Source organism: Borostomias antarcticus (genome assembly GCF_949987555.1).
Source record: "Borostomias antarcticus genome assembly, contig: scaffold_62, whole genome shotgun sequence".
Classification (NCBI taxonomy): Eukaryota; Metazoa; Chordata; class Actinopteri; order Stomiiformes; family Stomiidae; genus Borostomias; species Borostomias antarcticus.
In genome coordinates, this window is record NW_028176112.1 from 23620 (window position 1) to 38542 (window position 14923).

The following is a 14923-nucleotide window of genomic DNA, read 5'->3' on the forward strand; positions in this document are numbered from 1 at the left end:
ATGTATTGTAGGCAATACATTATAACAGAAATTTAAAAAGGTTGAGGTTGACATAAGATTGAGGATCCCTACTGTACTCGTCATCTTTTTGTATAACTCAAGGGCTTCAAGAAATGCACAAGTGATACATCCTTTATACATACTGTGTGGTTGTGATGTAAAAATATCCCATCTGATGAACATGATCCAATAACTCAAGGAATTAAGACACTGAGGAACAGGTATTGCATAAGGTCCAATAAGTACAAGAGGCAGAGCCATGACATGTTACTCAAATAATGACATATACAGTACATTAAAATAATCATACAACCTATGAAGAGCGAAGAACAAGCTTGACACCATTTTCATTTTGTATCAAAATACATGTTTTGAATGTAAACAGGAATATCTAATTGAACAAAATCTGAAAAAAGGCAAGACAAATGGGATGGGTAGAGAAGTCCATAGATATCTGAACAAAACACAATACAAGGCACAGGATCCTCTCGCTCTAAAGTGTTCAAAACCATCTTTCACAATTACTCCAGTAATACAGGAGTCTTTTCATTAATTGCCTTGACATTCTCACATCAAACCCAGTCCTGAGTTCTTCAGATTACATTTTGTTTCTTAAGATGTGATTTGTCTTGTACATTTTCAGTATGTGAATAGAATAGTGCATTATCGCCAAATTGCAGATTTCTATGTGAATAATTTCACATCTATACGAGCTAATTTAGTCAACTAAAGCTAGGGTACATCTGGAGTTAACCATAGCGTTCTGATGACCATTCCCATACTGTACCATGCAGTCATATAAAGAACGGACTGTACATATGGCTGTATTGAGAACTACATTTTGTCAGTGCCGTAGCGTGTCATAGAAAACCACCATAGCACCTAGATGTAGTCCAGATTTTGGTTTCCTAGGTAAACATGCTTTTCCCCCACAACACTGAAATGAATCGGGTAATGAATAGGGTAATGTTTGTAAAGAATCTGCCTTGCATCTTCATGTGTACTCATACACACACAGATACACTTCTGCCCCTCACTTTGAGATGCCCAGGCCAGACTTCATATATTCATACACCACATAACTAATGCTAACTGCTGGGATGACTTTCATGAAGTTGGGCAGAATTCCCCGGTAGAGTCCAAAGAATCCGTCTTTCTCCAGAATCGTTTTCACCATCCGGTTCATTGACATCTGCTCCGCCCCCTCGATGGAGGCTGATAGAACAGAGAAAGACAGAATTAACCCACAATTGTCTGGTTGTCATACGGACTGCTATTACATAACAGACTACATGGGGGTGATATTTGGGATGTTTTACCTTGTGCCTGCATCCTGGTTCGGATCAGAGCCAGGGGGTAACTGGCTAGCTGGCCACAGGTGCTGGAGAGGGTGCCACAGCCCAACAGTACCAGAATTCCAGGGTTGGCTGTGTCTTTGGCATAACGGGAAAGCCAGGCATTTTTCAAACTCTGAAAAGGCAGGAGATCTGAGAGTTGAGTCTAAGGTTCCAGTCACATGTGCTTTACGTATATGTGCTTTACGTATATGTGCTTTACGTATATGTGCTTTACGTATATGTGCTTTACGTATATGTGCTTTACGTATATGTGCTTTACGTATATGTGAAATCCATGGTTTAAAGAATGAGGTACTCATCTAGTTAGAGATAGTTGGACACACCTCATATACAGCCAGGTCTATCCCAGCATATGGAATGATACCCAGGATGTTGGGAATGTAGCCCTTATAGAATGCCTTCACTCCTTCCTTCTTCAGGATTTTCTTGGCACAGTCAAACATTCCAGAATACTGTCCCGTCTTTCTTAGTGTAAGCCTGGTCTTCATCACCTATTAAGAAATATACAAGAAAGACCCTATCACACTATAAGGGACAGCACTTCCCCTAGCCACTCATGACTTTTTACATACCCAACCACATCCATCTCCCCTACATGCACAATGTATCCCCAATATCTCTCCCTTCTCTCCAGTTTCCCGCCTTCACCTCCATGGGGTAGATGGCTGTCTGGGCAGTCGCCCCCGCCAGTGATCCTGCCATGAACCTCACATGGGTCTGGACCTTCTCACCGTCCGAGGTGAGCAACTTCTTGTACTGTCAAATGTACAGAGAAAGCAGAATGAAAACTCCTCTCATGGATAATAAATAATATATTAAAATATACTACTTATTAGTCACAAGGGTAGATGTGTTTCTTCACCTGCTCATAGGCCGTGAACTTGATAGCGGTCTCGGGGGCAATCTTCAGCACATTGACGCCATTACCCCTCCACAAGGAGGAAACACCCCCTTCCTTGATCATCTGTTTGAAGCCTCCCACCAGGCTGATCTGGTTGGACTTGGAGGCGTGCACCTGTAAATACACATTCCGTAGCAGCTCAGATATCGTCACGTTGTGAGAAGGAGACCATGCAAAATTCACTATTCTCAATCCGCCATGCAGTGCATACCTGCATGAACACCTTCATCCTGTCCAGAGGTGCGGTCCCTGTCCGAGACACCGCCCCCGCCATGGCGCCAGCAGCCAGCTGTTTCCACCACACACCTGTGGTCTTCTCCTCCTCAGTGAACTCATCAGGGATGGTGAGGCTGTCCCCAATATCAAGCACCTGCAGAGGAGGTTACTGTAAGTGAACATACATACAAAACATACATACACCATCTCAACAGCATAATAAACCTCAGGTCTACTACATCATGTGTAAATGTGTATACTGGCTAGACTGCTCCTGCTCCAAGAACTCTACCATTGGAAATAGGTTCCAGACAAAACCAGTATAAATTTTGGAGACTTTCTAACGGCATGTGGCAATTTGATAATCATTCTATGTAGTAGGCTACATCCACAGCTTACAGGCACTGAATGATGCCGAAATTCACAACTTGCTTAAAGTCCAGGTTAACCCAGTTCAATTTTTTGTTATGAGCTTCACACACCACAGGAAAACATGTCATTAACCACCCAGCCAAATCTGAGTGATTAAAAATGTCGCTAAGTATATAAAATAAGGCTTCAAAATCGGTTAAAAATCAGCAGCATTCTCTGGTCTGAGACTGTGGGGGCGTGTCTGCTGAAGGCACCGAAGCCACACCCAATTGCGTGTGGAGGGGGTGTGGAGGGAAGAACCTGTCAAATAGTACCGTTCTCTGGTCTGCATAGTCACACTGGCACGCCGTCTCTTTTGTGGTAGGAAGGCACAGCTTTGTGAAAACAGGAGAGGAGTTGAAATTACACTTGTCTAATGAATCAAACGCACAGATGCTTCCTCCTAACCTCCCTCCTGACAAACAACACGGGTAAAACTGTAGCTACTCTATACCAACGCGCCAGTGTTACTGCCCTTAGATGCAAAATACAAAAACAGGCAACGAGGAATGTATGAGTCTGTCCCTATTTTCTCCCTGCCACCTCCGGACCCATTCCTATCCCTCCCAGGCGATCCTGTCGTCCCTTGGGATCAATGGAAAAAGTTGTTTAAAATGTACCTTTTAGTCACTGGCTTGAACAGCGCTGATAGCGCGAAGAAGCGTACACTACCGGAGTTGATAATCGGGACAGACTCATTCACTCTCGTTGGCAATGTTATGTGTGAGAATAACGAGCACTCGGCTTCAACTTTCCCTCTCATATCCAACAGAACTGGAATGTTCAGCCAGTAGCCGCCGAGCACCGCTTCACTGGGAGAGGGTGCGTCTTTCTCCAGCTGCAGCTGGTCTACCTAACCATCCCCCTCGCTCCCGCCTCCCGGTCTCCCGCTGGAGAAATATACTGTAACCATTACCGATGAACCCATACGCACATCAGGTGCCACAAATATGGCAGGCAGTTTCTGTATAGTTAACGCTTATAGTCATAATATATCATCCGTAACGTTATTTGGTGGGTGGTCGCCTGGTCGGTGCTGCTAGCTGTTAGCTAGACTAAGGTTATATACACACTCCCATCTGAAACAAGCTACATAGCTAATGTTAGCTATAATTCCTCCTAAGATTACATAATTCATCATAGCTGACATTACCACATACATGTCAAGACATATTTTGTATATTAATAGCAGTGTATTTTCCTATTGCTTACGTTACCTAGCTAACGTTATAACGTTAATAAGCTATAAGCACACAAGGCAGCGGTGTCGGCACCAAAGGTTGATGCGACAGGAGAATGGAGGCCGGGGAGGGAGATGGTTGACAGGAGGAGAATGGAGGCCGGGGAGGGAGATGGTTGACAGGAGGAGAATGGAGGCCGGGGAGGGAGATGGTTGGCTCCGCCGAATTCACCAGGACCAGTCGTGAGTCCGTGAAACCCAAAAGCCTCATATTATAAATGCAGAAGCTTTCGGGAGTGAAATGTTTGCTGCAGAGGCGGGCGCTAGCGGTGACAGACTCTGTAACACCATGGCTCTTCAAAAATGCTAACCATTTGCTTCTCACTCCCATACTCGGGAGTGAAAGAAGCAGACCTTATCATCCCATTCCTGCTGGCATCCAGGAAGGATGCATTTTCGTTTAGTTTTATGCATAGGCATTGCTAACTAAGAAAAACTAGCTAATTCTAGACTGTTGGTTAAAACTAGCTAATTCTAGACTCAAGATTGAGCAGGAAAACCGGAGATTCAAATCCGTTCTAGCTTTATATAGTGTTAGGGCGGGGATATGCTAAGAACACCGCTCTACGTCATCCGGTACCCGTTTTAAGCCCGCCCAGAAAATCCGGAAATCAAAACTGGTTAAAAACACAAAACTGGTCTAACTTCACAATTCAGTACTACACATGGTTCATCCCATTTTTACATGTTATCAGCAATGCATAACTAACACATAGAATGTGTTTTCAAGCAAATCTCTGATTTTGGTTAACTGGGACTTTAAGGAGCATAGCAAACTGTAATAAAATCGAATGCACGCGTGACACTGGCAAACACTTTATGACATGATTTAGAACCTATACGACACACAAAATTCGGTAGCCTAAATATGTATTTGTACTAGAGAGGGGTATTTTGGCTTCTAAATAAAACGTAGCCTATTGCCCCACCTCGACGTAATAAGTCATATAGGCTAATTCAGCCCTGAGCCAAATTGAGCGTGTTCATCCTCGGCGTGGAGAAGCGGGAGGCTGCGGAGCACCGCGCCGGGAGCATGGAGGTATAATATAACTGGAGACGGCATTGAAAATGGCTGCCTATTCATTTCAATGAAAGTTGCTCACCGGCGCATGAAGCCATTTGACGTAGTGGCCAAAGCCCGGTATTGCAAGTCATGTCACGGCATGCGGCCCAAGAACCTTATTTCCCATGTTAGTGGATGATGATAGATAGGGCTAGAAAAGGAAAACAATTTTTTTCTGGGTATCATTCAGCATCAGAGACCAATCTTATCAATATAAACTTTTAATTCAATGGGGTTTTGGGGTTTTTGAAGCCACCAATACCTGTATCGAGCCATTTAAACATGTGCTGTGCACGAGCCTCGGGGACGCGCTGGTCGCGCGTTCGTGAGTCCTGCGAACTCGGGAAAGCACGTGACCATAGGAAGACCCGCCCTACTCTGCCTCTGATTGGATAGGAAGTCATGTAATGACGTCGCTAACATTTGCTATGCTTTAGCAATGAAGCTTATGATCATGCTAATCAGAACGTATGTCTATGATGCAAATGATCATGACATGTGGTTACTTTAGGACATCGTTGGAAAAGATCTAGAGGGTAAGTGGGTCAATGTTGAATAACTTAGCTAACATTATCTAATGTTACATTTCTTTATATTAACATCAACTATATTGATAGGCTAGGGAGCTATGCTAACGGTAGCTAATGCTAACGGCTTAGGGTTAACGTTAGTTAATGCTAACGTTACGTTCGGAGGTCTCAGATGTATTTCAATTTTAACATAATGTTGAGCATGATCAATGTGACATTGTTCATACATTGATTACAGTCTGTAATCTTGTCTGGCATTATTTAGCTATAGTGGGCTGATGCTACTATAGCATTTGCCACATTATACATCAAATTAATCAAGCATAGTGTTATTACCTGAAGGCATTATTACCATTGCAAGTAAGCATGCCATGTATATGCCATGCCTGGAAATCAAATTAATAGTGTAATTATTCCCCATCATAGCTCATTGTACACTGATATAATCATTCTCCTTGCCTTTGCTAATACTCATCTCTTTTATCAAACTTTGTGCTAGGAAAGAAATCTGGCTGTCATTCATCGCTAGTGCTCATCCAGGCTGTTGTCATCTCCCGCCTGGACTCCTGCAACTCCCTACTTGCTGCCATCCTGCAGCGTTGGCCATCAGACTCCTGGAGAAAGCTGCTGCTGACCTGGTGTTCAACAGCCCCATGCTCTTCCACAAAACTTCCCTACTCTGTTCTCTGCACTGGCTCCCTGCGCTGTCCCATCCAGTTTAGGACTGTGGTTCAAGCCTACAGGGCAAATGAACAGCTCCCTCCGACCTCCAGGCTGTGGTCAAGCTCTGCTGCCTTGAGGTGATTGGTTCCCCAGTTGCTCCAAGCCCCCCTACGGCAGATTGTAACGGCCATGGCTTTTTTCTGTCCTGGCCTCACAGTGGTGGAATGAACTGTGCACTGATGTCAGAACAGAGCCAATAATACACACTGTTCATAGTGAGCCTAGTTATTATTGATTAACTTGGACTGTTTCCTCTCTCCTTGTCAGTCATTAAAATATGTTCAGTGTTTCACAATACTGATGTATAACATTTCATTATTTTGTCTCAGACCATTTCTGAAACAATCATCAGTGTCAGTATACATTTCCCTCCAATGTTATTGCTTGCCCATTTTTAACCATTTAACTACTAGACTGTACAAACGAATTGCACAACTATAGTATTTTCTAGGTATAGCCTACTTCTCCACTTTCTCTTAATGTTGGTATGAAATGGCAGTCAAACTATGCAATGATGTTCCACACTGTTTCCACCCAAATTCGCAACAAATGTGGCCACCACACTGTTCAGGACATTCACAGGTCTTGCTCTCAGGGATCGGTAAAAGAAAGGGACATGGTTCCTCCATAATGTGCTAAGGCTCTGCTTAGATCAAAGGCTTGGTCATCAGAAAATATCACAAAGACAGTGATCACAAAACAATTAAAAACATGTCACCAGTGTATGCCTTAACCCTAGTCAAATTTCTAGTATGTGTGAACCATATACATGGCAGTAAACAGATCTTGAGTCATACAAACTGGAGGATGCTTGACCCATACAAACTACTTTAACTCAATTTCAATAAACAACTCCAAAATATGGCAGACAGAAGAGCTGAGCAGACTTGGTAGATGACTGGATGATCTTACAGAGAACCAAGGGAAATTGACTGGTATTAATGCTAAGAGTAATGAGGGATGAGGTGCAGCTGGGCAGAGTGGAGACAGGTGGCAGGTGATGCAGGAGATGGGAAGGTGAGTAGGCAACAACCAAGCATGAACAGGAACTGGACCACTGGCTCCCCTTGACTGTCCAACCCATCCATCAGCGCCAGCAGAGTGGACACGATAGAGCCAGAGAGAGAGAGACAAATGCAACGCAAGGTTAGTTTAGTTCCAATCGCCCATGTGCAACATCAATCAAGTACGCAGCCAAGCTGAAGAACCGAGTTACATCAGAGGCGGAGCGAGGCGGTGGCTCCATGACAGACAGGCCTCACCTGTGTATCTGGTCCTGTCTGCTGGAGCATACTGGGGCCAGCCGGTCTATCTTGTGGAAGAAGATGAAGGAGGGTCTCATTAGGTTGACCTTGGGAGAGACCAACAAACAGCCATCACAAGCTCTCAGTCAACACTGAGGATGATGGTCAGGTGTCCTGTCCAATAATTATACCCCCCTCCCCCCACCGCCACAGTTGCCCCATTGGCTAACCTGGTCAAAGAGAAGGCAGAGCTGATTATGTGTTCTGATTCACCAACCCACTTGCTAAGGCAGTCAGCTCCTTTCCTTATAGACACCTTTGTGTTTCCCTGCCTACACTCGTTAGTCTGCACCCGCGCCACTGGGGTCTTGCCTGTACTTGGGGGACTGTAGATCAGAGCACTACACATCTGTAGGTGGGGGGGGGGTTGGGGGGAGTATGTGAAAAACAGGGACTTCACAAGACAGCTCAAATTAGACAAGACAGCTTAAATACGGCTGGGTCTTCATATGTTTACTGGAGCAACGTACTGTAGTGTGGTCTCACCTAGGAGGTTCTTCTATCAGGTGATCGAACAGAGGGGTTGCTCTGCTTCCTGTTCACTGACTGAAAAAGCAATCACAGTGGGATTTAGTGACATCATTATGCACATCAGGAATTCATTATCTCATCTAGTCAGTCAAAAAATGATTTTGTCCTCACCAATAGGTGGCGCCTCATATCACTGCATTTATCTTTTAAAACAGCAAACACTATGTGTAAATAAGGTTTTAAACTTCATCAACATCATTATAAATAATCAGCCCCTATGGCTGGATACAGGCGCAGCAGAAGTCGAGGGTGACAGTACTAGGTTTTTTAGCTGGCAGGTGCCCGTCAGGCTCAGTGAATATCTGGTTGAACTGGTTTAAACTCTGTCCTCAGTATTAGTACTGCCCATGTGCACAATTGATTCGCTAGCTTTTCATTGGGATAGCTGGTGGCAGTGTTCTAGAAAGGTGGTCATGTGCGTTCCTAAGTCAGAGGACCCGGGTTTGAACCCAGTGTGGGCAAGTGTGGTGGAATCAATACACCTGTTACAATCGCAGGAATTTTATGGGAAGGAAGGGGCTTCTTTTTTCTTTCTTTTTTTAAAGGTTTTGTACCTTCAATATTAGACACTTAAGCAAACAGAAAAACACAAAACACAACTATAAAAGGCCTGGCTTGGTTTAAAGCCCACTCACCACGTCAAGGTGCAGGCCAAGAGTGGGGACACGACAATCACTAACAGACAAACCCTGACAAATACACATGTAAAGACATGTAAAGAAACACGTAAAAACATATAGACTATACATATAGGAGTAGGGAAGTTGTGTGGAAGAGCATGGGGCCGTTGAACACGGGATTAGCAGCAGCTTTCTCCAGGAGTCTGATGGCCAACGCTGCAGGATGGCAGCAAGTAGGGAGTTGCAGGAGTCCAGGCGGGAGATGACAACAGCCTGGATGAGCACTAGCGATGAATGACAGCCAGATTTCTTTCCTAGCACAAAGTTTGATAAAAGAGATGAGTATTAGCAAAGGCAAGGAGAATGATTATATCAGTGTACAATGAGCTATGATGGGGAATAATTACACTATTAATTTGATTTCCAGGCATGGCATATACATGGCATGCTTACTTGCAATGGTAATAATGCCTTCAGGTAATAACACTAACTATGCTTGATTAATTTGATGTATAATGTGGCAAATGCTATAGTAGCAGCAGCAAGCATCAGCCCACTATAGCTAAATAATGCCAGACAAGATTACAGACTGTAATCAATGTATGAACAATGTCACATTGATCATGCTCAACATTGTTAAAATTGAAATACATCTGAGACCTCCGAACGTAACATTAGCATTAACTAACGTTAACCCTAAGCCGTTAGCATTAGCTACCGTTAGCATAGCTCCCTAGCCTATCAATATAGTTGATGTTAATATAAAGAAATGTAACATTAGATAATGTTAGCTAAGTTATTCAACATTGACCCACTTACCCTCTAGATCTTTTCCAACGATGTCCTAAAGTAACCACATGTCATGATCATTTGCATCATAGACATACATTCTGATTAGCATGATCATAAGCTTCATTGCTAAAGCATAGCAAATGTTAGCGACGTCATTACATGACTTCCTATCCAATCAGAGGCAGAGTAGGGCGGGTCTTCCTATGGTCACGTGCTTTCCCGAGTTCGCAGGACTCACGAACGCGCGACCAGCGCGTCCCCGAGGCTCGTGCACAGCACATGTTTAAATGGCTCGATACAGTTATTGGTGGCTTCAAAAACCCCAAAACCCCATTGAATTAAAAGTTTATATTGATAAGATTTGTCTCTGATGCTGAATGATACCCAGAAAAATTTTGTTTTCCTTTTCTAGCCCTATCTATCATCATCCACTAACATGGGAAATAAGGGTTCTTGGGCCGCATGCCGTGACATGACTTGCAATACCGGGCTTGGCCTGAAAGCCCATGGTGGCTTCAATGCGCCAAGCTGATCCTGGGGGCTTGGGGGGGCCGGGAGGGGAAAGAACCAGGTATCACGTGACATGACACAGTAGCCTATTCGCGACGCCATTTACTGTTGGTTTCTATAGCCTAGGCCCCTATACAGACGTTGGTTTCATGAATTTAAATATAAATGTTACATTAGCTACGATAGCTCATGTAAAGATATGCTACTGTTTAAAATCTCTAGTTTAGTTATTACATAGTTGGTTCTCATACATAGGCTACAGGAAACAACTGAATTGAAGAGCAATTGAATGTAGTGTTTTTGTGAATTCCAAAATAAATGTTATAATAACCATCGTTTTCAGCTGTTTCTTTCCACATATATTTCTATGGGGAAGAGGGATAGGTAGGGCTGAGCAGGTGCTGTAGTGAGCTACGGAAGTAGGAGTCCTAAAAACACTTTTGGTATATGCATGCACTAGTTGATTAACTTTCATTGGAATTAATGGCTCGCCATGTTTGAATATCTCATTCATAGTTTAATACCATTCAGTTGTACAATTCAATTCAATTCCATTCACCCTCCACCAACGAACGGTCGAACGGCACCACTGTCAATGGTGTCACTGCGTCACGCTTGTCAGTACTGCTTCCACCCTCACTTGCCCATGCTGGGGTTGATCTCAGTACTACTTCCACCCTCACTTGCCCATGCTGGGGTTGATCTCAGTACTGCTTCCACCCTCACTTGCCCATGCTGGGGTTGATCTCAGGTCCTCTGACTTACCAACACGTGTGTCCACCTCTCATAAAAAACGCTTTAGCTACGCCACCGAAAAGCTAGCGATTCAATGGAGCGGGTGGGAGATGAGTTTAACCAATTCAACTTGGTTACACCTACAGTACATAATATCATACCACAAAAAAACGACCAGGCCGTATTCAAACGAATATTGACAGGCAAACAACGGAGGAAATTATTAACAAGACTATCTTCAAAAGTAAGGCTGCTGTGGACCATGTAAGAGGGGACCCTTTACGGTCCATATGAGCTGTGTCAGAGACCCTCTCACTGACCCAAAGAGTTGAACTCATCTTGACATCACATAAACCCAAACTAAACCTAACCCATCACCCTACTTCACATAATCCCTCACCTTATGTAATGATGTGGATGTGAGTCATGTCACACACAATTAGCAGCTCAATTATTGTGTAACCGAGTGAATCGTGAGTCCTTGCACACCCTTGTGGAGTGAGTGTAGTCCTCCGAGGGCGTGGTAGCGAGTAGCTGGTGAAACTCACTCCCCTAGTATTAAGGATGTGCTAATGAACATGACAACAAGGTTGCCGGTTTGCGTCACACCCTGGACAATCCATTAACATGGGTCAAACGAAACACAACACAGATGAGAAACACAACACAGATGAGAGTACTACCGTTACAATTGCACCAATAGTGTATATATATACATTAGTTTATACACTCAGTTGCCACTTTATTAGGTACACCTGCTCATTGATGCAAATAGCCTGCTCCTCCAAACACAGAATTGTGTGGCTGCAACTCAATAATTTACAGAGAATGGTGCGATAGACAAAAACAGTACTGTACATGGTACCTAATAAAATGGCAACTGAGTGTACAAGTATATGGTACCATTGCAAACATTCATTTCCTCACCAACTAGACAACATGACTTCTATTTGTATAGAATATGGTGGAAACATACAATTAGTCTTGGCTGAAACCAATCAACAACAATCAACAACATACATTACCCCTTTAGTGGACCTACCACTTCCACCACCACCTCATATACTGCCCCATCGTCCTCCAAATCAATGAAGAACCAATCCCCCTTTGGCCTCTGCAGGGATGCCATGGCAGCCCAGGTTCCTGGTCCAGGTTGCAGCCATGCCAGTACTGGGCTAGCTGCTCACCAACCTAGTACTCTCTTCCTGTCGTGCCCAGACTCCTCACTCCTCCCCACCCAGTCCCAAGTCTTTTACGTGCTAATCCCCTCGTAGGGGCTAGACTTAAATTAGCTGATCTTGGCCTTACTTAACCACAGCAGGTTTACTTGACCTCTCCCGGGCCGATGGTCAGAAGCTGCAATGTCAACAGTCACACAGGGACTGGCATTGACCATGCATCTTGCATTTAACAGTCTTTCATTAGGGGAATGTGCAGTACAGGGACTGCAGATGCAAATTAGCCTAAGGCTGACTCTGGTGCGATGCATCAAATGTTTTTACATTTATGTTTTAATTGCACATGGTCCCTTCCAAATAAAATTGAAAAAATGAAAAAATAACAACATACCGTCATTGGCAACTGATATACTGAATACTAATCTACGTACCGTACTGAGATATATATAGAGACATCAAACTTCAAACATTGATGCTTTGCATCATGGCGTTGCAATATTCTTACTAAAAGTTGTGACCAGCAGGCCCTGTCCCCATCATTGACTGAGGAGCCAGTCCTCTCCAATTGTCTGTCAGATCACTGGGCTGATAAGTATAAACAGAAGCCAAAGCCTCTTACCTACTTCTCTTCCTCTCCCTCCACCCATTACTACCCTCTTAAATGAATGATTCCATTGACGAAGAGGTACACCCTTATGTTACGGCCCTCTAGTGGCTCGGGGTGGGACCGCACATGACCTCAGTGAATTATGAAAAAGGACAAACCAATGGAGTCGGAGACAGCAGCTTCTTAGATTTACAGGGCTTTTATTTAGCCAACAAAAAGGGCCCGTGGGCCAAGCACATAGGCAACGTAGGCCTTTACATATAACAAGACATGTTGGGTGAGAGAGTTAGCTAAATGGTGAATGCAAAACAACAAACATAACAGAAACCACCACCTAACAGGCTTCGGAGCCCCAATAAGTACAAGGGTGCATTCACCTCCCTAATTATGTCTTACAGTTCTACGTGTGTAAATGATATATGTAAAACCCAGGGTTATTGTAACTATTTCCTACTATAACTCTCCCACCCCACTGTCATACTAATCAAACAAACATATAATTAAACAATGCTACATTTGCCCCACGTTGGACAAAGTGCATGTTACAAACAGTGAGTGACAACAAAGTATAACCAGTGACAGAAATGTGTGTGGGAAAACGTATACAAAACCAGGTAGTAGGAGGCTTGCCAGACCTCCTGAACTAACAAACAACTGAACCTATATACACAGGGGAATACAGGTTTGATTGGTTGATTGGTGACAGCTGGTGCTGCTGATCATACTGCATGTTGTCAGCAGACATCCAGGAGTCACTCCAGAATCTCACTCAGAGGGATCACATGAAATATGAGGGAGACAAAAGGACAGTATGAGACAATGACCAGTAGGGGGAGACAGACAACCAACAACATACTCATATATATATATATAGATATATATATAATAAAGAATAAAGAATATCTGGGTTTTCACCCCTACTATCTGCTACCAGCCGTAACACCTTACATAAGTCCTGGGACAGCTCCAGAACCAGCACGCAACATTCATTTACAAAGTCACTCCCTAATCTAATCTGACAAACAGGCAATAGTTCAACATTTACTGTCACTGTGTAATCACAATAATTCAATCTACTGTATACAAAGGTTCATTATTCAAAATAAAACAGCACAATCTACAAAATACCAATGTGCTCTCCCTCCCTCTCTCTCTCTCACTCACCGTAGAGTGCTTCCAATAGCGGATGATGTCCTGTAGGTTGGTGGCTGGGTTGAAGAGGAAATGTTCTTTCCATTCATTCCAGTCCACAGTCATGGTCCCGTCCACATCAATGCTGCAGGACAGAGGAAGACCCCAGGTCACAAAGGGGAATGCTAATGAAAAGTAGATAAGGATCCCTAGATAAGTGAGGCTAAAGTGTTCTAGCAGGATTCAGGGTAACAGGCAAAGGGGTTAAGGCAGACATGGGCGAACTACGGCCCGCGGGCCATATACGGCCCGTTAGGCTTTTTAATCCGGCCCGCCGAACTTGTCCAAATTATAGTAAAAACCTCATTCATTTTCCCTTTTCCCTGCAATACCCGCGTTTCCCCAATAGATGGCGCACTCAAGACACATTGACCTTTGTTGGAGTGTAGCGTATTACTCTTTATTTAATTTTCACTTTCCCGTTGCCATTTGAGCCTTTCTGTAAAAATGAGCGGACCAAAGAAAAGGAAAGTGGACAGTGAGTGCCGAGTGTTTAATAAGGAGTGGACGACAAAATATTTTTTCACTGAAGTCCAATCAACGGCTGTATGTCTGATATGCCAAGAAGCTGTTGCGGTTTTCAAAGAGTACAATATCAGCCGTCACTTTGCCACGAAGCATGCAAACTACGCTAGCAAGCAGTCAACACAAGAACGGGCGGCTACTGCTCAGAGGTTGACAGCTAATTTACAAACTCAGCAGAATTTTTTTCACCGACAAACTGCGATTCAAGAGTCAAGTACCAAGGCTAGTTTTTTGCTGGCATTCAAATTAGCAAAGGCTAGCAAGCCTTTCTCCGACGGCGAGTTTTTGAAAGAATGCATGGTAGAGACAGCAGGTCTCTTGTGTCCGGCGAGCAAAGGCAAGTTTGAAAAAATCAGTTTATCACGCAGGACAGTGACTCGCCGTGTGGAACTGATGGACGAAGATATAGTCAGCGAGTTAAACAAAAAGGCGGAGTGCTTTAAGTTATATTCACTAGCACTGGATGAAAGTAACGACATAAAAGACAC

General features: G+C 43.8%; 1 protein-coding gene across 1 annotated transcript; it reads right to left on the reverse strand.

The window, feature by feature from the left end:
* Positions 1–1033: 1033 nt before the first annotated feature.
* On the reverse strand, positions 1034–13991 carry LOC311328789 (mitochondrial adenyl nucleotide antiporter SLC25A24; the record flags this gene model as incomplete). The annotated part of the gene is made up of 7 exons (XM_084462701.1): positions 13884–13991; positions 2471–2629; positions 2221–2373; positions 2007–2114; positions 1682–1849; positions 1320–1470; positions 1034–1215 (listed from the first exon to the last, which is right to left on the reverse strand). The coding sequence occupies exons 1-7, from the start codon at positions 13974–13976 to the stop codon at positions 1034–1036; spliced, it is 1014 nt and encodes a 337-aa protein (XP_084318827.1). The 5' UTR covers positions 13977–13991.
* Between the last annotated feature and the right edge of the window lie 932 nt (positions 13992–14923).